Source organism: Melanerpes formicivorus, unplaced genomic scaffold (genome assembly GCF_026170545.1).
Source record: "Melanerpes formicivorus ecotype bairdi unplaced genomic scaffold, bMelFor1.0.p_v2 SCAF_2, whole genome shotgun sequence".
NCBI lineage: Eukaryota > Metazoa > Chordata > Aves > Piciformes > Picidae > Melanerpes > Melanerpes formicivorus.
In genome coordinates this window covers 1,311,589-1,333,075 of record NW_027142354.1, presented here as the reverse complement: position 1 = coordinate 1,333,075, position 21,487 = coordinate 1,311,589, and the positions used below count along the sequence as shown (strand labels likewise).

Here is a 21,487-nt window from a genome sequence, read left to right as displayed (position 1 = left end):
CTCCCTGAGATCCTGAGAAGTCCCTCCCCAGCCTTCCTGTAGGCCCCCTTCAGATACTGGAAGGCCACAATTAGGTCACCTGGGAGCCTTCTCTTCTGCAGACTGAACAGCCCCAACTCCTTCAGTCTGTCCTCATAGGAGAGGTGCTCCAGCCCTCTGATCATCCTCGTGGCCCTTCTCTGGACACCTTCCAGCACCTCCAGATCCCTCTTGTAATAGGGATTCTGTGATTTAATGCTACTGCAACTTGTCAAATATTTTTAGGCACTTCTATGGTCCTCACCCTGCTATCTGCAGGCCATCAGCTGATGTGTTTTTACCCTCAGAACATCTCATGAGAAGGGATAGCTGGTATCAGGTGAGGTCTCACTGTTAAGTTTTGTGGCGAGTTCTCAGCTGGTTCTCTAAGCTTGCACAAACCTTCCTGCAGGCCATCAGAAAACTGAAACCAAACCAAACCATTAGCAAAAAATGCAGGAAGGAATGTAAAACCATTGCTTCATTTTATTAGTTGGTGTAAATTTTCTATTTTACCAAAAGGTTGTCTCTGTTTACAAAGCCAAAAACGTTTCTGGGTGACTTGCCAGTCAAACACAGGACTCAGAGGAGAGAGAACGTTTTTCAGGGGACTGATCACCTGAGTTACAGTGCAGTATTTCATTTCACACAGTATTGCTCTTCAGACTTTTTACAGTAAGAAACAATAAGCTTTGCCAAGGTGTAAATCAGTGCCTGCCACAAACTTCAAGGATTCTCATGAACCCAACAACATGAAATATTTTACACCATGTATCCAACACATTTTTGCTTGCCTTTACAATAAATTAATACCTGGCTGACTTAAGTCTTACCAAAAGTATTTACAAAACCAAGATAAAACACTGTATAAAAATTCTGGTGGGTTTTTTTCTTCCCCCACCCCCCACCCCAAAGATAGATTTCTTCTGAGAAACAGTTTTGGTACCAAGAGTGAAATTTCAAGCCTTACAAAATTGCTCCTCACTTATTTAAATCCATGGATGTAAATAAATAAAGATTAAATTATACAAACAAGGAGATTCTGCTTGGGGTTTATGCAGTGAAAGCATGGATCTCTTCTTGGCAGTACCCCAGATCCTTCAGGCATCTGAAAGGCAGAAATGAAGGTCACCATATTAGTATTTGTAACCCAAAAGCCATCACAGAGAGAGATGAAGCACTTCAGCACAGCTACTTTGGCTTTTCATTCCAGAAGTGTACAATGAAGTTCACAGTATCATAGTATCATAGTATCAGTCAGGGTTGGAAGGGACAAAAAGGATCATCTAGTTCCAACCCCCTGCCATGGGCAGGGACACCCCACACTACATCAGCCTGGCCAGAGCCTCATCCAGCCTGGGCTTAAACACCTCCAGGGATGGGGCCTCAACCACCTCCCTGGACAACCCATTCCAGGGCTTCACCACTCTCATGGCGAAGAACTTCCTCCTCACCTCCAGCCTGCACCTCCCCACCTCCAGCTTCATTCCATTCCCCCTAGTCCTATCCCTACCTGAGATCCTGAGAAGTGCCTCCCCAGCCTTCCTGTAGGCCCCCTTCAGATACTGGAAGGCCACAGTTAGGTCATCTCGAAGCCTTCACCTTTGCAAGTACATTAATAAAGCAATTTGTGCCCAAGAGCTCCTAGGTGCTGCAGGATCTTTTAAGACCCTTCAAAGATTTCTAAAAATAAATGGAGATATCATTTGAATCATCTCAAAAGTCTCAAGAGGCAGCTCAATTATTAGCCAATTCCACCCTCAATTAAATCCTTGCACTTGACTCTGCTTTGGTTAGGCCACACATTGAGCACTGTGTCCAGTTCTGGGCCCCTCAGTTTAAGAAGGACATCGAGACACTTGAACGTGTCCAGAGAAGGGCAACAAGGCTGGGGAGAGGCCTTGAGCACAGCCCTGTGAGGAGAGGCTGAGGGAGCTGGGATTGTTTAGCCTGGAGAGGAGGAGGCTCAGGGGTGACCTCATTGCTCTCTACAACTACCTGGTTATAGCCAGGAGGGGGTTGGTCTCTTCTCCCAGGCAACCAGCACCAGAACAAGGGGACACAGTCTCAAGCTGCGCCAGGGGAGGTTTAGACTCGAGGTGAGGAGGAAGTTCTTCACCAAGAGAGTCATTATCATTGGAATGTGCTGCCCAGGGAGGTGGTGGAGTCACCGTCCCTGGAGGTGTTCAAGAGGGGATTGGATGTGGCACTTGGTGCCATGGTCTAGTCATGAGGTCTGTGGTGACAGGTTGGACTTGATGATCCTTGAGGTCTCTTCCAACTTTAGTGATACTGTGACTTCAGTAGGCCTGCAGAAGAGCAAGTCATGGCCATAATGCTTCAGGATACAGAAGCTGGGCAAAAGAAAGTTAGAGAACCTCTTACCTTTTAATATATGGCACAAAAACCAAGGAAAGTATTAGGTACAGACATAAATTAATTAAAAAAAAAAATCAGGTAAGTGATGGAAAACTGCTCTGAATTTTACTTTTTGTAACTTAATTTGTCACAGAAAATTTATTTCCTGTTATAGCAATTTTTCTATGAACATCTATGAAACATCTATTGATTTCTACGAAATTAAAAGCAGCATTGCAAACTCTGGGGGGAAAACATCACTGTTAGAGGTGGTCACAGTATTACAGTACATTAGAGGTTGGAAGGGACCTCCAGAGATCAAATCCAACCCTCCTGCCAAAGCAGGATCACCTGGGGTAGTCCAGACTGGAATGCATCCAGGCTGGTTTGGAAAGTCTCCAGAGAAGGAGACTTCACAATCTCTCAGGACAGCCTGTTCCAGTGCTCTGTCACCCTCACTGGAAAGAAGTTTCTCCTCATGTTGAGGTGAAACCTTCTATGTTCAGGCTTGTACCTGCTGTTCCTTGTCTTAGCATCCTTGTGATGCCCTTAGAAAGTCTTGAACAACTCAGTAGAGCTCATGAAATTTACATACTGCTGGTTATTTACTTGACTATACATTAAATACAGCTCTCAGGTCTGATGCCATGATGCCAGGTGGGGAATTTTGTTTTGCTAGTGGTTTGTTTTGATTCTTTTTTGTGTGTTATTATTTTTCTAGTTTTTGGTGGATTTTTTTGTTGTTGTTTTGTTTCTGGGTTTTTTTTTTCTGGTGGTGTTTTCTTTTGGTTGGTTGGTTTGAGAGTTGGTGGAGGTTTTTTGTTGTTAGTGTTGCAGGGGTCTTTTTTTGGCTTCTTGGTGTTTTCTTGTGTGTGTGTGTATTAATTTCTCCCCCCCCCCCCCCCTTTTTAGTTGTTTTTTGTTGTTTTGTTTGTGGCTTTTTTTGGGGTGGAATTGTGTTTGGGGTTTTTTTTTGTTAGGTTGGTTGCTTTGTTTTTGGGTTTTGGTTTTATTGTGTTGGTTTTTGGAGGGGATTTTTTTGTTTGTTTGGGGCTTTTGTTTTGTTTATGGCTTTGGGGTGTTGTGTTTGTGTTTTTCTTTGGTTGGCTGGCTTTGGGGGTTATGGGTTGGTCACTTTGGTTTTGGTTTTATTGTGTTGGGTTTTGGGGAGGAGGTTTTTTGTTTGTTTGGGGTTTTTGTTTTGTTTATGGCTTTGGGGTGTTGTGTTTGTGTTTTTCTTTGGTTGGCTGGCTTTGGGAGTTGTGTCTCCGGGGTTTGTTTAGGGGTTTCTTTTGGTTGTCATTGGGAGTTGTTTGTTTTGGTTGGCTGGCTTTTGATTTAATTTGTTTTTCCTTGCAAAGCAGAAAACCTAAGGCCATTTTGGAAAGACTACCAAGCCACATCCACTGGAGCTGCTTAGGTGATGACTTCTTGTTCGCTATTTCACCATTTGAAATACTCACTGTACTCCTTGCTCTGTAAAAGGTGTTGGACCACAGATGCAGATAAGCACTTTGGAGTCTTTTCTGCTTCTCTTCACGAACTCAGAGAGAAGAGATGATGAAATCTTCCCCTGTTTACCCACCCAGTCCTTTCTTGGTTGTGAAAGAATGAATTGTACCTCAAACCTGGTAAGGAGAAGAGTATTCCATAAAATATTGTTTCTGCCTAGAAATCTGCTACACAAAATGCTAGTGACTGATGTTTCCTGCTTTGCTCAGCTCCCCTTACACAGTATCAGATCTCACAGGCATTAAGGTGCTCCTACCAGCCAGGTCACAGTATCACAGCTAAGGTTGGAAGAGACCTTGAGGATCATCAAGTCCAACCTGTCACCAAGGTCAAATCACCTCCAGTATTTCATCATTTAACCCAACCTTGCAATCTTCAAAATTTAGTTCTATGTTTCACCTTATAATGAAAACCAGCTGGCGCCACTGAAGATACTAAAGCAGAGGTTTTCCTGTTCCCTTATTCACTCACACAAATCTTCTTGATGCAGCTCAGTGCACAAGCAGTGAGGTAAGAGCGCTTCAGCCAGCTTGGAGAAAATGTCAGCACAATTTTGTTAATGAGAAAATGAGGTTAATGAGGCTTCAAAAACCTCACCAACAGATTGGTTGTTGGGTGAAAATACCACCAAGCCCTGGCTTATCAGGCTTTTATTGAAAGGTGGAAAGGGTTTTGGTTTTTACAGTAAATTTGCACACAGTCTAGACTCTGAAGCTGTGAATGTGCCAGACATCACCAGGCTATGCAGTAATATTGATTTTTCACTTCAGTGTGCTGGAGGAACAAGTGAAATTAATTTCTTCATGCAATTCCAGCTAAGAATGAGGTAACCACAAACAAAATGCACTCCTATCATATAAAAACTAGGCAGTGACAATTCATCTAGTGGTAAAAGCCAGAGTACCCTGAGATTCCCATGACTCCTAACAGAACTATACTCACTACTGCATTTTAATCCACAATTACATGGTGTTGAGGGGGAAAAAAGTCAACAAATAGCAAGTAAAATTAGAATTAACAGGCTTAAACTTTGAGTTTCTAGATAAACACTTTCTCAACTAAGGGGCAGCAAAGAGATTGTTTAAGAGTTCTCATCATTTCAGGATGTTGCCCCCAGGGTACATCCTTCCCTGTGGCTTTCGTGCTGCCGTTTGCATCTCTCTATCTTCTACTGCTAAGGCTGATTTTCTTCACCTTCAAAAAGCTTTTCACAACAACCATCTAATATAACATCCCCAATAAACATCTCCTGAACACTGTCCAATCAAATCCCTGGCTTCCTATGGGACCCACAGAATGTAATGGCATAGCCTGCTGCTATGCATCTGTGACCATTCTAAGCTCACCTCCCTCCACTCCCCAGGACTCATGAAATTCTTAGCTAAGAGTTTCCAGCCCTGGAATCTGTCCTTGTGCCCAAGCTGTACAGTCAGTCCAAGCCCCAGGACTTAGAATCATAGAAGGGGTTGGAAGGGACCCCAAGGATCATCTAGTTCTGTGATTTCAGTACACTGCTGGAAATTCTCTTCTAAGCACAAAGGGTATGGTGCACTCTATCCCAAAGGCATGCCCCCAAAAGAGCTCCTAAAAGAGCTCCTAAAACTTGTTTCTCCTGTAAAAATGTAAAGGTTAAACCCTCAAAGTGGCTGAAATCTTGTGAACAACAGCAGGTAATTTGTGCATTGTGATTCAAATGAGATCAGTAGACTCAAAGACAATCCAATACCTGAGACAGAATTTGTACAGTTAAACAATCTCATGTATAGAGTATGGTGGTCTCAGTATTATTATTTCCCCATTTCTTCCTTTGTTAATCTACTAAACCTGTTTCTCCATAGAAACATAGAATTGTTAGGGTTGGAAGGGACCTCAAGGATTATCTAGTTCCAACCCCCCTACCATGAGCAGGGACACCTCACACTAGATCACCTTGCTCAGAGCCACATCCAGCCTGGCTTTCAAAACCTCCAGTGATGAGGTTTCTACCACCTCCCTGGGCAACCTGTTCCAGTCTCACACCACCCTCATGGGGAAGAGCTTCTTAACATCCAATCTGAAGCTCCCCACTTCTACTTTTGCTCCATTCCCCCTAGTCCCTGTGACTACCAGATTTGTTCTCCTATACACCGGCATGGTGTCAGCTGCTCTCCACAAGACTTGTAAATACCTTTCATCCTTCAGAGCTAATTGTTCTAGTTGGTTCCTCCAAAGTATGTCATCTTCTGTTTTGTTGAAGAAGATCAGCTTCACTTTCCTTAAAACAATAACAATAAAACAATTACTGCAGATTGTGTCTGTATTAAAACCATGTTCAAGAATCAGACTGTACTGCATCAGAGAGAAGCCTTTTGCACCCATTTTTGGTTTGGCTGGTGTCTTGCAACTCTGCAGCCCTCAAATCGATTTTGCCACTAACTCAGTATACTTCCTTACTGTCCCTGAATGTCTGCTGGACTTGTGACCTCTCTTCTCGATCTCACAACCCTGTCTGCAGTTGCAACCTCAAGTTCAGGAACCGCTGAACTGGAAGTCTTTTGAAGTTACTCAGATGTGGCTGAAATGACAAACACAGCTTGTGAAGCTTTAGCTAGTGCTTCCTCATTGGTGCTTGAGCACTACAGTTTCATAGTTTCATAGTTTCATTCAGGGTTGGAAGGGACCACAAGGATCATCTAGTTCCAACCCCCCTGCCATGGGCAGGGACACCCCACACTAGATCAGCCTGGCCAGAGCCTCATCCAGCCTGCTCTTAAACACCCCCAGGGACAGGGCCTCAACTACCTCCCTGGACAACACATTCCAGGGTCTCACCACTCTCATGGGGAAGAACCTCCTCCTCACATCTAGCCTGAATCTCCCCACCTCCAGCTTCATTCCATTCCCCCTAGTCCTAGCACTACCTGAGATCCTGAGAAGTCCCTCCCCAGCCTTCCTGTAGGCCCCCTTCAGATACTGGAAGGCCACAATGAGGTCACCTCGAAGCCTTCTCTTCTGCAGACTGAACAGCCCCAACTCCTTCAGTCTGCCCTCATAGGAGAGGTGCTCCAGCCCTCTGATCATCCTTGTGGCCCTTCTCTGGACACCTTCCAGCACCTCCACATCCCTCTTGTAATAGGGGCTCCAGAACTGGACACAGTACTCCAGGTGGAGTCTCACCAGGGCTGAGTAGAGGGGGAGGATCACCTCCCTCGACCTGCTGGCCACACTTCTCCTGATGCAGCCCAGGATCTGATTGGCTTTGCGGGCTGCAGGTGCACATTGAGAGCTCATGTTGAGCTTTTTGTCCACCAGCACCCCCAAGTCTCTCTCCTCAGGGCTGCTTTCCAGCCAGTCCCTGCCCAGCCTGTATTTGTGCCTGGGATTGCCTCGACCCAGATGCAGGACCCTGCACTTGCTCTTATTGAACTTCATGAGGTTGGCTTGTGCCCACCTCTCCAGCCTAACACTCAGTACACAAACTCTGCACACATTTTTAGTATCACATCCCCCAGCTTGCATCACATCCACCTTGGAACTTCCAGGGGGTTATATCAGCATTAATTTCATAAAGATGGAACCTAGACACACAGAGGTGCAAGAAAATCAGCTCATAACTTGAGAAGTGACCTACACCTTTGTACCAGGTTATCTTACTCTTACTTTATTTGCTGGTTTGTAAGATCTATCCCCCTGGAAAGCTACTGCTTGCAAACATTTTATTTGCCAGATAGTTCACATTAAATATATATATATAAATGAATGCTCTGTAATTAAGGTCAATGCTATCTGCAATTAAGGTCAATGCTATCTGCAATTAAGGTCAATGCTATCAACTCCTCAGATTTCCATGCTGCAGTGGAGGTAAAAGGCAGAAAGAATGATGTTTTACAAAAGAGAATTTACCATTTGATGAAGCCACACACACCCCCCTAACTTCTTTATGGCTAACAACAGACTAATACCCTGGGGACAACTGCCAGAAGACAGAGGATGGTGCTGCTAAATGCAAGCAGCTCCAGAACTGCACCTCACAGGGCTTTAAGCAACTGGGTATTTTTTTCTACTTAGGCACAAGGTCTGTGAGGACAGAGCACATTGCTGTGGTGCCAGAAGCAGCAAGGTCAGTTTGCAGGACACTGGGATACCTGGCACAGAAATGTGGGCACCTGTCAGCTAAGCCTGCTGGTGCTGCACATCACACAGCTGGGCAATACCAGTTCCATAACCTGGCATTCCACTAGCCAGCAGCACTTTCACATGCAGCAGACCTTGCTTCTGAGAGGCTAGGACTAGACACAGGGCATTTCATAGAGTGGTTTGGGTTAGAAGGAACCTCCAAAGGTCATCTAGTCCAACCTGCTCTACAATAAGCAGGGGCATCCTCAACTAGATCAAGTTGTTCAGAGCCTTGTCAAGCCTCACCTTGGACATCTCCAGGGATCAGGCCTCAACTACCTCCCTGGGGGCAACCTGTTCCAGTGTTCCACCACCCTCATGGTAAAGAACCTGTTCCTCAAACAAATATGTGATGCTGCACTAAAAATACTAATTCCCATTACCTCCTCCTCTCTGCCTTGCAGAGCCAACTTTCACACCTGTGCATCAAATGCTAAGGGCCTCAGCAGTTCTTCACCTGCAATCTGCAAGCTTATATATTTCCAGCCTGAAGATATCACATTTTTAGACTTCCAAACTTTTCCCTTTTTGCAGTTTGGTAGCAACTCAAGATTCCAAGATATCTCTTACAAGCCACATTAGATGACAAAGGTAAGAGATCATTTTCTGCTCAGGAGAAGCATATTGATTTTCTGGAGCCAAAATACAGAACTGAGCTATGACTCTGAGGAGACCTTACTGTGGCCTTCCAGTACCTGAAGGAGGCTTACAAGAAAGCTGGTGAAAGACTTCTTAGGGTGTCAGGTAATGGTAGGACTAGGGGGACTGGATCCAAGCTAGAGGAGGGGAGATTTAGTGTGCTGGGTTACACCCATCCTGTATGGGGGGCTGAAAGAACCACCCAGCCCTCAGGTGGACAAAAGAAACTTGATGCACATGGGCAGAGGGAGACTTGGGTTTTCCCCCCCTCCCAGGAGGAGGGGTCCCCATGGTCAAAGCTGGTCTATTCCACTCCCTCTTCCTGTCCAGCGAGCTTATAAAAAGGGGCAACATCTCTTTCCCTGCTTCACCTGCTCAAGGGAGGTCATCTGCTGCTGCTTCCTGCACTGACCACATGGTCAGAGCCTATTTTTCCAGGCTGTATCCACGCTTTCTAAAGAGCTGGATCCACTTGCATCCAGGGAAATACAAGGCCACCCAGCCTTGGTTTTGTATATTTTCCTACTTATCCTTATCCCTTACCTTTGGGAACCTTCTCTGTTATTGCTATACATAGACTATGTTAAAACTTTACCTCTTTGACTTCCAAATCAATTCTAGGCTATTTCTTTTGTGAGTTTACCTCTCCTTTCCCCTACCTTTTTGTTTGTTTGTTTTTTACCTTACTAGGAAAAGGGAGAGGGGAGGAATCTCAGTATGTTATCATTTGAGCTTTGAAACTCCAGTTAAAACTCAAACCAGCACATTTAGATTAGACATTAGGAAGAAGCTCTTCACCACAAGGGTGGTGAGACACTGGCACAGGTTGCCCAGGGAGGTGGTGGAAGCCTCATCCCTGGAGGTTTTGAAGACCAGGCTGGATGTAGCTCTGAGCAAGCTGATCTAGTGTGAGGTGTCCCTGCCCATGGCAGGGGGGTTGAAACTAGATGATCCTTGGGGTCCCTTCCAACCCTGACAATTCTGTGATTCTGTGTGACTTGTATATAATACACATCATGAGTGTTATTGAAAGGAAGATATTCACAGCATCACTAGGGTTGGAAGAGACCTCAAAGATCATTCCAGATGCATTACAAGTCAAAATAAGTTACAAAGTACTTGTGTGGTATAGAAACAAATCAGCCCCAAATCCCCTATGCTGCATCTCTAAAAGCTAAAACCATCTTATTGAGGAGACAGAATGTGTCAAAAATCTAGATTCTCAACCTGCTTCCCAGGGCTGACCTCCCTCAACACAAGGCAAACAAAGGCCACTTCGAAACTGTACTGCTGTCAAAGCTGGTATGGTGCACCACAGCATCAAGTGTTACCCAGGTGGGGGGAAAAACCCACCCTATAAAAAGTGCAGAGGAAAGGCATGCATTGGGCACAAAGGTCAAAATTGGTCCTTTGGAGAATAATGCTTGGAGATATCCTTACTGACACCCCCCAGTGTAAAGAAATATATCTGCTCTAGTTAATTAGAATAAACCAGGTTGGAAGAGACCTTCAAGATCATCGTGTCCAACCTGTCATCCAACACCACCTAATCAACTAAACCATGGCACCAAGCACCCCATCAAGTCTCCTCCTGAACACCTCCAATGATGGTGACTCCACCACCTCCCCAGGCAGCCCATTCCAATGGGCAATCACTCTCTCTGTGTAGAACTTCCTCCTAATCTCCAGCCTAAACCTCTCCTGGTGCAGCCTGAGACTGTGTCCTCTTGTTCTGGTGCTGGCTGCCTGGCAGAAGAGACCAACCTCTGCCTGTCTACAACCTCCCTTCAGGTAGTTGTAGACAGCAATAAGGTCACCCCTGAGTCTCCTCTCCTCCAGGCTAAGCAACCCCAGCTCCCTCAGTCTCTCCTCACAGGGCTGTGTTCCAAACCCCTCACCAACTTCATTGCCCTTCTCTGGACTCGTTCCAGCAAGTCAACCTCCTTCCTAAACTGAGGGGCCCAGAACTGGACACAGGACTCGAGGTGTGGCCTAACCAGTGCAGTGTACAGGGGCAGAATGACCTCCTTGCTCCTCCTGGCCACACTGTTCCTGATGCAGGCCAGGATGCCATTGGCCCTCTTGGCTGCCTGGGCACACTGCAGGCTCATGTTCAGCCTACCATCAACCAGCACCCCCAGGTTCCTCTCTGCCTGGCTGCTCTCCAGCCACTCTGACCCCAGCCTGTAGCTCTGCATGGGGTTGCTGTGGCCAGTGTGCAGAACCCGGCACTTGGATGTGTTCCATCTCCTGCCCTTGGATTCTATATATTCTATACATATATTCTAATGTAACTGCTCAGCACTATAAAGAGAACAGAAACCCCCCAAACGTGGAATGAGCTACCCTGGAAAGCTGGAGACAAAACAAGATACAACTCTCAAGGAAAATCAAGAGCAGTCTACAAGTACCCTACACTTGCTGGGGAGGAGTGCCAAGTGTCAATCCTCTACCTAGTGCTTAGTGCCTTTGTGCCTCGGTTTTAAGAGCTATATCCACCTGATTGCACTTAAACAGCAGCAGTAAAAAGGAGCAAAAATCTCATCTTAGGGAGGGAGGAAAAAACCCAAACAGCAAAACAGCCTAGAGGACTAGTACTCTTTTTAAACTAATCTTCTGGCCAAATACAATTTGGCCTGAAAGAGAAGAAAGCAAGCTGAAGGCAGAGCATTATGACTTAATGTACAAAAGGGCACTGCAGACAGGAACAGCACAAAACTGTTTTTCACATTTACCACTTTTACTTTGAAGATAATTGGGAGCCTTTGGCTAGATATTAAGAGTAGAAATCCAATCAAAGCCCATTGCACCACAACAAATGCTGCCTAGGGGAACTGTGGATTCTCCAGCATCCACAGTGCAGCTCGAGAGGTTCAGTAGCACTCCCCAGCACTAGGCAGAAGCTGCTTCTGTACCCTCAAGGGACAACTCAGTCATTGCTGTCTACAACTACCTGAAGGGAGGCTGTAGCCAGGTGGGGGTTGGTCTCTTTTCCTAGGTAACCACCAATGGAACAAGAGGACACAGTCTCAAGCTGCGCCAGGGGAGATTTAAGCTGGATGTTAGTTTCATAGTTTCATAGTTTCATTCAGGGTTGGAAGGGACCACAAGGATCATCTAGTTCCAACCCCCCGGCCATGGGCAGGGACACCCCACACTAGATCAGCCTGGCCACAGCCTCATCCAGCCTGGTCTTAAACACCTCCAGGGACAGGGCCTCGATCACCTCCCTGGACAACACATTCCAGGGCTTCACCACTCTCATGGTGAAGAACCTCCTCCTCACATCTAGCCTGAATCTCCCCACCTCCAGCTTCATTCCATTCCCCCTAGTCCTATCACTACCTGATATCCTGAGAAGAAGTTAGGAAGAAGTTCTTCCCAGCAAGAGAGACTGGCCATTGGGATGTGCTGCCCAGGGAGGTGGTGGAGTCACCATCACTGGAGGTGTTCAAGAGGAGACTTGATGATGCACTTAGTGCCATGGTTTAGTTGATAGATGGTGTTGGGTGATAGGCTGGACTTAATGATCTCGAAGGTCTTTTCCAACCTGGTTAATTCTATCCTGTTATTCAGAGGCTTCCTCAGCTTTCTGCAATTTGTGTTCCAGCATGAGCAATGCACATCTACAGCAATCATTACTCTTCACAGTAAGATAATATCATGCAAATCACATTATTTATACATATAATCTCCTGCATGTGAATAGCATAGATACACACACACTCTCTTGCACTTATTTTCCCAAAAGAGAAAGTGAAGGTTGAAGGGCAAATGAAAAGTCAAAAAGCCCAAGCTGCCTAAATCAGAACAACAAAGGCTTAACCTCCCCTGTATACACAGAACCTGCACCAGGTCAAGTTACTTCACCACCAAACAAGCCTTCAGAACAAGAAGGGAAATCTCATTTACTTCAGCTAGTAAGAAAACAGATGCTGCTGCATCCTAAGGTAGCTGTGAGCAGGACTAGGGGGAATGGAATGAAGCTGGAGGTGGGGAGATTCAGGCTAGATGTGAGGAGGAGGTTCTTCACCATGAGAGTGGTGAAGGCCTGGAATGGGTTGTCCAGGGAGGTAGTCGAGGCCCTGTCCGTGGGGGTGTTTAAGCCCAGGCTGGATGAGGCTCTGGCCAGGCTGATGTAGTGTGGGGTGTCCCTGCCCATGGCAGGGGGGTTGGAACTAGATGATCCTTGTGGTCCCTTCCAACCCTGACTGATACTATGAATGATACTATGAATGAAACTGTTAACATAAGAAGAATGAAAAGAAGTCACTCTGGCCATCTTTAAAGGACTGTTTGTGCAGTAGAAGTCTTTTGCACATTATGTACTCTCTTTATTCTGCTTCTGGACAAAATGTCAAGATTTGCATCTTTTACCATGCTCTCCGTAAGTTTTTTCTTTCTTGTCAGGGTTGGAAGGGACCTCAAGGATCATCCAGTTCAAAAGGCCCCCTTCCATGGGCAGGGACACCTCACACTACAGCAGGTTGCTCACAGCCACATCCAGCCTGGCCTTCAAAACCTCCAGGGATGAAGCTTCTACCACCTCCCTGGGCAACCTGTTCCAGTGTCTCACCACCCTCATGGGGAAGAACTTCTTCTTAACATCCAATCTCTACCTACCCACTTCTAGTTTTACTCTATTCCCCCTAGTCCTATCACTACCTGACACCCTAAAATGTCTCTCATCAGCTTTCTTGTAGGCCCCTTAAGACACTGGAAGGCCACAATGAGGTCTCCTCAGAGCCTTCTCTTCTCTGCAGACTGAACAACCCCAACTCTCTCAGTCTGTCTCCATAGGAAAGGAGCTCCAGCCCTCTGATCATCCTTGTGGCCCTTCTCTGGACACCTTCCAGCACCTCCACATCCCTCTTGTAATAGGGGCTCCAGAACTGGACACAATGCTCCAGGTTGGGTCTCACCAGAGTGGAGTGGAGGGGGAGAATCACCTCCCTTGACCTGCTGGCTATGCTTCTCTGGGTGCAGCCCACTGACAATACAGAATGCTTCAGAAGAGCCAAAGAGTACCCAGCCTCTGTGCTCACCAAACAGGATGATGTGTAAATGCTGAACAATAAGCAACACACGAATGATGGCTGGGTTTAGGTATTTTTTTCTGCAAGACATGCCACCTTTTGTAGCTTTACTATGAAGACCAGTGCCTAAATAATCTCCCTCTGTTGTTTCAAAATGTGCTTCTTAAAGCCATAATGAACCAAAACATCCTGTGCTTAAATTGAATCAAACTCAGTATTAGAAATTAATCTCCATTACAAGAGTTCAAAGTCAAAGATACAGGAAAACAGTAGCAAGTCTGTTGAGCTGTCCTCTGCAGAGCTTTGAGGAAAACAGTGTTTGGATATGCTTTCCATATTTACCCTCTCCCAGTTTACAACAGTTCACACTGACAAAAATGTCAATGCTTGGACATTCTTCAAGATATGACTCTAGAAGAAGATCTTTGCTGAAAGCAATGTGAGCACCACTCCCCTTTATCAAAGTATTCCCCTAGAGCAACTCTGCATTTCCTTTTGAAGTTGAGCTATTGTATACTCTCTTACAGTTGTAAATGGACAATCACATCAAGCATATGCAGGATATAACAGGGTCAAAGCAACCTGTTCAACTGATCAAGGACAAGTAATGCTCCCTTTTGTAGGTTTTAGGACTCTTCTCCCAGGCAAGCAGCATCAGAACAAGAGGACACAGTCTCGAGCTGTGCCAGGGGAGGTTTAGGCTGGATGTTAGGAAGAAGTTCTTCATAGAAAGAAAGATTGGCCATTGGAATGTGCTGCCCAGAGAGGTGGTGGAGTCACCATCACTGGAGGTGTTTAGGAAGAGACTGGATGGGGTGCTTGGTGCCATGGTTTAGTTGATTAGATGGTGTTGGATGATAGGTTGGACACGACGATCTCAAAGGTCTCTTCCAACCTGGTCAATTCTATTCCATTTTCTATTTTACTAGCTGAACATAGACTGCACATGCAACCCACACCTCTTTAGGCATCTGACAAGACTGAATGCTATGCTATGAGAGTGGTGAAGCCCTGGAATGGGTTGTCCAGGGAGGTGGTTGAGGCCCTGTCCCTGGAGGTGTTTAAGACCAGGCTGGACGAGGCTCTGGCCAGGCTGATGTAGTGTGGGGTGTCCCTGCCCATGGCAGGGGGGTTGGAACTAGATGATCCTTGTGGTCCCTTCCAACCCTGACTGATACTATGATACTATGCTTACACAAGTCACACTTTTGTGTGACTCTCCACTTTGAAAAGTGGAACTCACCTGGTAAAAACGTGTAAGTGTTGCTTAGCAGGTGAAAGTCATATGAAAGCACCCTAGCCATTCTAATAGATCAGAGAGAAGCCTTAATTCTACACTTGCAAACCTCCTCACTCCTAAACCCACTATCTACACTGAAGCATTTCAACAGTGGAAAAAAAGCATTCAAATGCAATGCTAATTAAAACAACCAACCACCAAATAAACCCAGTAACATCCTGCCCCCCCCCCCCACATCAACACAAAACCAACACAACACCACACAAAGAAAAAAAACCCTAAGCCAAACATACACACCAAAACCTAACAACAACCCTCAGATTTTCTACTGGGTGAGCTCCTTTGTCTAACAACTAAAATCCAAAATGCAATTCAGTCCATTTTGTTGATGGCAGCTAATAATCAAATATGTCTAAGCTCCCTGAGACTCTGACAGACTCTTCCCTAAAGCATGTCAGCTTTTGGCATAAGTCAAAGGAAAATGTTTTCATAACATTTTAGTTTATTAATTGTTTCAGTACTACTGAGGCAATAGAATAGAATACAACAGAACAGAGCAGAACAGAACAGAGCAGAACAGAGCAGAGCAGAGCAGAGCAGAGCAGAGCAAACCAGGTTGGAAGAGACCTTCAAGATCATCATGTCCAACCTATCATCCAACACCACCTAATCAACTAAACCATGCAACCAAGCACCCCATCAAGTCTCCTCCTGAACATCTCCAGTGATGGCAACTCCACCACGTCCTCAGGCAGCCCATTCCAATGGGCAGTCACTCTCTCTGTGCAAAACTTCCTCCTGACCTCCAGCCTAAACCTCCCCTGGTGCAGCCTGAGACTGTGTCCTCTTGCTCTGGTGTTGGTTGCCTGGGAGAAGAGACCAACCTCTGCCTGGCTACAACCTCCCTTCAGGTAGTTGTAGAGCAATAAGGTCACCCCTGAGTCTCCTCCCCTCCAGGCTAAGCAATCCCAGCTCCCTCAGTCTCTCCTCATAGGGAGACACTTGTGTTCCAAACCCCTCACCAGCTTTGTTGCCCTTCTCTGGACATGCTCCAGCAAGTCTCCCTAAACTGAGGGGCCCAGAACTGGACACAGGACTCAAGGTGTGGCCTAACCAGTGCAGTGTACAGGGGCAGAATCACCTCCCTGCTCCTTCTGGCCACACTCTTCCTGATGCAGGCCAGGATGCCATTGGCCCTCTTGGCTGCCTGGGCACACTACAGGCTCATGTTCAGCCTACCATTGACCAGCACCCCCAGGTCCCTCTCTGCCTGGCCGCTCTCCAGCCACTCTGACCCCAGCCTGTAGCACTGCCTGGGGTTGTTGTGGCCAATGTGCAGAACCTGGCACTTGGATGTGTTCAATCTCATGCCCTTGGACTCTGTCCATCTGTCCAGCCTGTTGGCTTGCCCATTACATTTCCTCCTACCTATGGATGACTCTTTCTTGGAGCTGAATCATCAGGAGTGTACATACCGTAGGCAGCTAACTTCAGTCAGAGTAAAATTCAGCAGCTTAACCATCGGTGTGAAGCCTGTGCCTGCTGCCAATAAAAAGACATCTTCTGAAGTCTGAACCTTTGACTTCTTGAAGTTACCTTCAGGATTGCTGACAGAAATATAATCTCCTTTATTGGGAAAATAAAAGGAAGAAGAATTAATATTAATGAGATGGAAGCAAGCCAATCAGTATTCTGATCTTTTTTAAAGGCCCTTTTACATTGCTTTGATCTTTGCAGTACCAGGATTTCTTTCAGAAAGGCATTATACATTTCACACAAGGATCATCACACAAAGAGTAGTCAGACACTGGAATGGGCTGCCCAGGGAGGTGGTTGAATCACCAAACCTGGATGTGCTTAAAGGTCGTTTGGATGTGGTGCTTGGGGATATGGTTTAGAGGTGAACTTTGCAGAGCAGGGTTATGGGTTGGACTTCCCCAACCTGAGTGATTCTATGATTCTATTAAATGAACAGATGTTCAATTAAAATGCCCTGTCTCAATGGATTTTATACTATGAGGACAGAAACATTTGCAAAATCAGTGTTACAGATCTACCTCTGTATCTGGAACAGAAAAGGAAATGCATCTTAAGTCTAACAGGACACATTTAGCCTTCTTTATCTGAAAAGTACAAGAAGTCCCTTGTGAAAGTGATCAGCCATGACTTGGGATACAGTTGACATCCCTCAATACTTGAACACATTTGGAAGATCAGAACAGCTTTAAGAATCACAGAACATTAGAGGCTGGAAGGGACTTCCAGAGATCAAATCCAACACCCCTGCCAAAGCAGGATCATCTAGGGTAGTCAGAAGAAATCATGGAATCAATAAGGTTAGAAAAGACCTCAGAGATCATCAAGTCCAACCTAGCACCCAGCACTGCAGGACTAACAAAACCACGGCTTCAAGTGTCTCTTCCCATCCCCTCTTCAACACCTCCAGGGATGGTGACTCCACCACCTCCCTGGGCAGCACATTCCAATGGCCAATCTCTCTTTCTGTGGAGAATTTCTTCCTAACATGCAGCCTAAACCTCTCCTGGCACAGCCTGAGACTGTGTCCTCTTGTTCTGGAGCTGGTTGCCTGAGAGAAGAGAGCAACCCCCACCTGGCTACAACCTCCCTTCAGGGAGTTGTAGAGAGCAAGAAGGTCTCCCCTGAGCCTCCTCTTCTCCAGGCTAAACAACCCCAACTCCCTCAGCCTCTCCTCACAGGGCTTGTGCTTTAAATAGCAAGTGCCTTTCTATTTTAAAAAGCTAAAACCTCTTCAGCTTCCACTTCCAAAGCCTCCCTGACCAGTTGCCAGGATTTCTGCAACTTGTCTATTTTAGTACCCTATAGCTTCCCCACACTGCTACAAACAGTAGAGTAAGGCACAGCAGGGGCCAGAGTGAGCCACCATTTGAGTCCTGGACTCCATGGCTCCTGAAGAGTGATACCTTCAAACTCAGTTAACTACAAGACCCACAAGCTGAAGTACAATCCCTAGACACTGAAGAGTATTTTTCTCCTCCCTGACTCTCAGAGCCTGTTAATACCCTGTGAGGAGAAGTTAAATGTCCTCACCAATAGAGCCCTCCCCAAGCTGGTGCAGCAGATGAACCCACTGCAGCTTGCACCACTGCAGCACTGCTCTGAGGTGATGGGAGTTTCCACACAGGAATGCATCTAGGTGGGTTTTGAAAGTCTCAAGAGGAGGCTCCACAATCCCCCTGGGCAGCCTGCTCCTGTGCTCCCTCAGCCTCACCCTTTATGGTCAGCTCCCAGTTACAGTGAGGATAAGCCTGCACAATTAGGGCATGCAGAATACATCTTTTTTTCAGAAGTTGCAAGCATGTTCCAATGTGTAAGTAGTTAAGCAATAACAACATCAGAATTCCCAGAGAGAGAATCCAAGATGGAATAGAATAGAATTAACCAGGTTGGAAAAGACCTCTGAGATCATCAAGTCCAACCTATCACCCAACACTATCCAATCAACTAAACCATGGCACCAAGCACTCCATTCAATGTCCTCTTAAGACCATAGTATCATAGTATCAGTCAGGGTTGGAAGGGACCACAAGGATCATCTAGTTCCAACCCCCCTGCCATGGGCAGGGACACCCCACACTACATCAGCCTGGCCAGAGCCTCAGCCAGCCTGGGCTTAAACACCTCCAGGGACGGCGCCCCAACCACCTCCCTGGACAACCCATTCCAGGGCTTCACCACTCTCATGGGGAAGAACCTCCTCCTCACATCTAGCCTGAACCTCCCCACCTCCAGCTTCATTCCATTCCCCCTAGTCCTAGCACTCCCTGAGATCCTGAGAAGTCCCTCCCCAGCCTTCCTGTAGGCCCCCTTCAGATACTGGAAGGCCACAATGAGGTCACCTGGGAGCCTTCTCTTCTGCAGACTGAACAGCCCCAACTCCTTCAGTCTGTCCTCATAGGAGAGGTGCTCCAGCCCTCTGCTCATCCTCGTGGCCCTTCTCTGCACACGTTCATAGAATCAATAAGGTTGGAAAAGACCTCTGAGATCATCAAGTCCAACCTATCACCCAACATATTCCAATCAACTAAACCATGGCACCAAGCACCCCATCCAGTGTCCTCTTAAGATCATAGAATCAATAAGGTTGGAAAAGACCTGAGAGATCATCAAGTCCAACCTGTCACCCAGCACCAAGATAAAGCATGTGTTGGAAAACCAGCCAAAAACCAAACCCCAAACCAAACCCCAGCATTTACTTACCAATCTGTAGGTGGTCCAGTGCCTGTGTGAACAGTCCAGAGGGATAAATTTTTATCATTAAATATATACATGCACCATCGTGGGGAGATGGCTCTTTGAAATCTAGTGGCAAAGAAGGCAACACAGGTGTGTATGGTTTTACTACCTCTGTTCCTAGAGAGAAGGCAAAAGAGGGAAGTGAAATGATGTGAGCAGTACTCTGCAGCCAGTAAACTTAAGTTGAAATGCCAAAGAAACCCCAACAAACCACCTGCAAATGCCACCAAACTAACACCACTCCATGCTTTTCACACAAGGATGTTGCTTTCCACTACATCAGCTCTTATTATAGTAATCTTCCCCTTCCAATTATCATCTTCAAGCTCCTCTACATTTCTACATCACTTAGCAATTCAAAGCACTGAGAGAAAAGCTCCAGAGCCCACCCCCAGAGACAGGGAAAACTAAACATTTGCATTTAATTTCAAGTGCCACAGCTTGAAGCTTTTTTTTTTTCCTCTAAACTGAAATAGCAGATTTTTCATACTGCATGATTATATTTTCTCCCACTAGCTTTTCAAAGAGCTACTGAATGAGAGGGAGAAAAAAAAATAGGCTGAAAAAGATGGACAGCACCAAAGAATTAGGGTATGGAGGGGAAAAATAAAGAGTCTGCAGTTGAAGGACATGCAAAAATCCTTTGGAGAAACCTCTTTGCCATGCACACTAATGAAAGTACAGTGACCAGCATGACCACAATGAGCACATCTTAAAAAGTATCTGCTGTAGGTTAAGGGAGAATTAAGATTAATTGGTTTCACCATAAAGAAAAGTCCTTCAGAGGCTAGAGAGTCCCAGGGGGACAAGCAATTTGCCCCAGGATATTGTAATCTGTTATTCTATTCCCCTTTCCTGTACCTCTCTCTTTAAGGCAGTGTATAGCCAATTCTCTCTCTCCCCCTCTCCCTCTCCTCTCCTCTCCGCTCCTCTCCATCATGGGATGCATGCTGTTATCCTCATGGTTTGTGGAGCAGAGACTTTCTCTTGGCCTTGGCTGGCAGGGAATTTCCAGCTACACCACCAGGCCTGTTGAAGCCTGTGGTAGCCCTGGGTCTTGGCCGGGGCAGGGGGCAGTTTGGCTGCTCTTGGCTGAGGGGGGTGGGGGTGTCTGGAAGGCTCTGGAAGGTGTTGGCCTGGCAGGCCCAGGTGAAGAACTAAGCCTAATTTGTGAATGTATTCCTTTTACCTGGATAGCTTTTGTATATATTTGTAAATAGAATTTCCACTGAAACTTCCAATCCAGTGTGGAGCATTTTTATTTCACTCCTCGGGAAAGGGGTAAAATATTAGGCTGCACCTCGAGTCCTGTGTCCAATTCTGGGCTCCTCAGTTTAAGAAAGATGTTGACTTGCTGGAACAAGTCCAGAGAAGGGCAATGAAGTTGGTGAGGGGTTTGGAGCACAGCCCTGTGAGGAGAGGCTGAGGGAGCTGGGGTTGCTTAGCCTGGAGAAGAGGAGACTCAGGGGTGACCTTATTGCTCTCTACAAATACCTGAAGGGAGGTTGTAGACAGGCAGAGGTTGGTCTCTTCTCCCAGGCAGCCAGTACCAGAACAAGAGGACACAGTCTCAGGCTGCACCAGGGGAGGTTTAGGTTGGATGTTAGGAAGAAGTTCTATACAGAGAGAGTGATTGCCCATTGGAATGTGCTGCCCAGGGAGGTGGTGGAGTCACCATCCCTGAAGGTGTTCTAAAAAGGACTGGATGTGGCACTTGAAGCCATGGTTTAGTTGTCAGGAGGTGTTAGCTTGGACTTGATGATCTCTTGAGGTTCTTTTCCAACCTGGTTGATTCTATGATTAATATTGTGCATCTGGAGTGTAAAACAGTATCACACAAGTGCTATGGGTTTAACAGACAGGATGTCTTAAGTCAAAAGACCTCCAAGTACCAGAGAGGTGCAGGGAGATGGAAAAAGTAATCTTTTGTTATTTCACTCCCATCAGTCTACATCTCCCTTCCATATATAAACTTGCTGTGCAGTCAGTTTCTCACCTTTTCTGCCTTTCTCTGCTCCCAGATGGACCTTATCCCTTGTGCAGAAGGTTTGCAGCCTGGCTTGGGCTAATTTTTACTGTGTCATTCAGGCCTGGGTAGGGAATTATAGGGGGGGGTGCATTTTGGCCTGGGATTGTGACCTGGTTGCAGGGGAAGGTTTTGGGAAGGTTCTGGCCTAATGAGAACTTGGTAAAGCCCAGACTGGAGTGAACTGGGGCAAGGCTAAATATGAACTGGTGTATTTTGTATGGTTTT

General features: G+C 46.2%; 1 protein-coding gene across 3 annotated transcripts in view; it reads right to left on the bottom strand.

The window, feature by feature from the left end:
* Positions 1 to 472: 472 nt before the first annotated feature.
* The window catches only part of CYB5R4 (cytochrome b5 reductase 4), a 59,071-nt gene continuing 38,056 nt past the window's right edge, over positions 473 to 21,487 (bottom strand). For all 3 annotated transcript variants that reach the window (XM_068148929.1, XM_068148938.1, XM_068148946.1), the window contains 5 exons: positions 19,198 to 19,350; positions 16,434 to 16,584; positions 6,056 to 6,142; positions 3,840 to 4,004; positions 473 to 1,126 (listed from right to left, as the gene is read on the bottom strand). In XM_068148929.1, the coding sequence (XP_068005030.1) occupies positions 1,072 to 1,126; positions 3,840 to 4,004; positions 6,056 to 6,142; positions 16,434 to 16,584; positions 19,198 to 19,350 (611 nt within the window). In that variant the 3' untranslated portion in view covers positions 473 to 1,071. The remainder of the gene's footprint in view (positions 1,127 to 3,839; positions 4,005 to 6,055; positions 6,143 to 16,433; positions 16,585 to 19,197; positions 19,351 to 21,487) is intronic.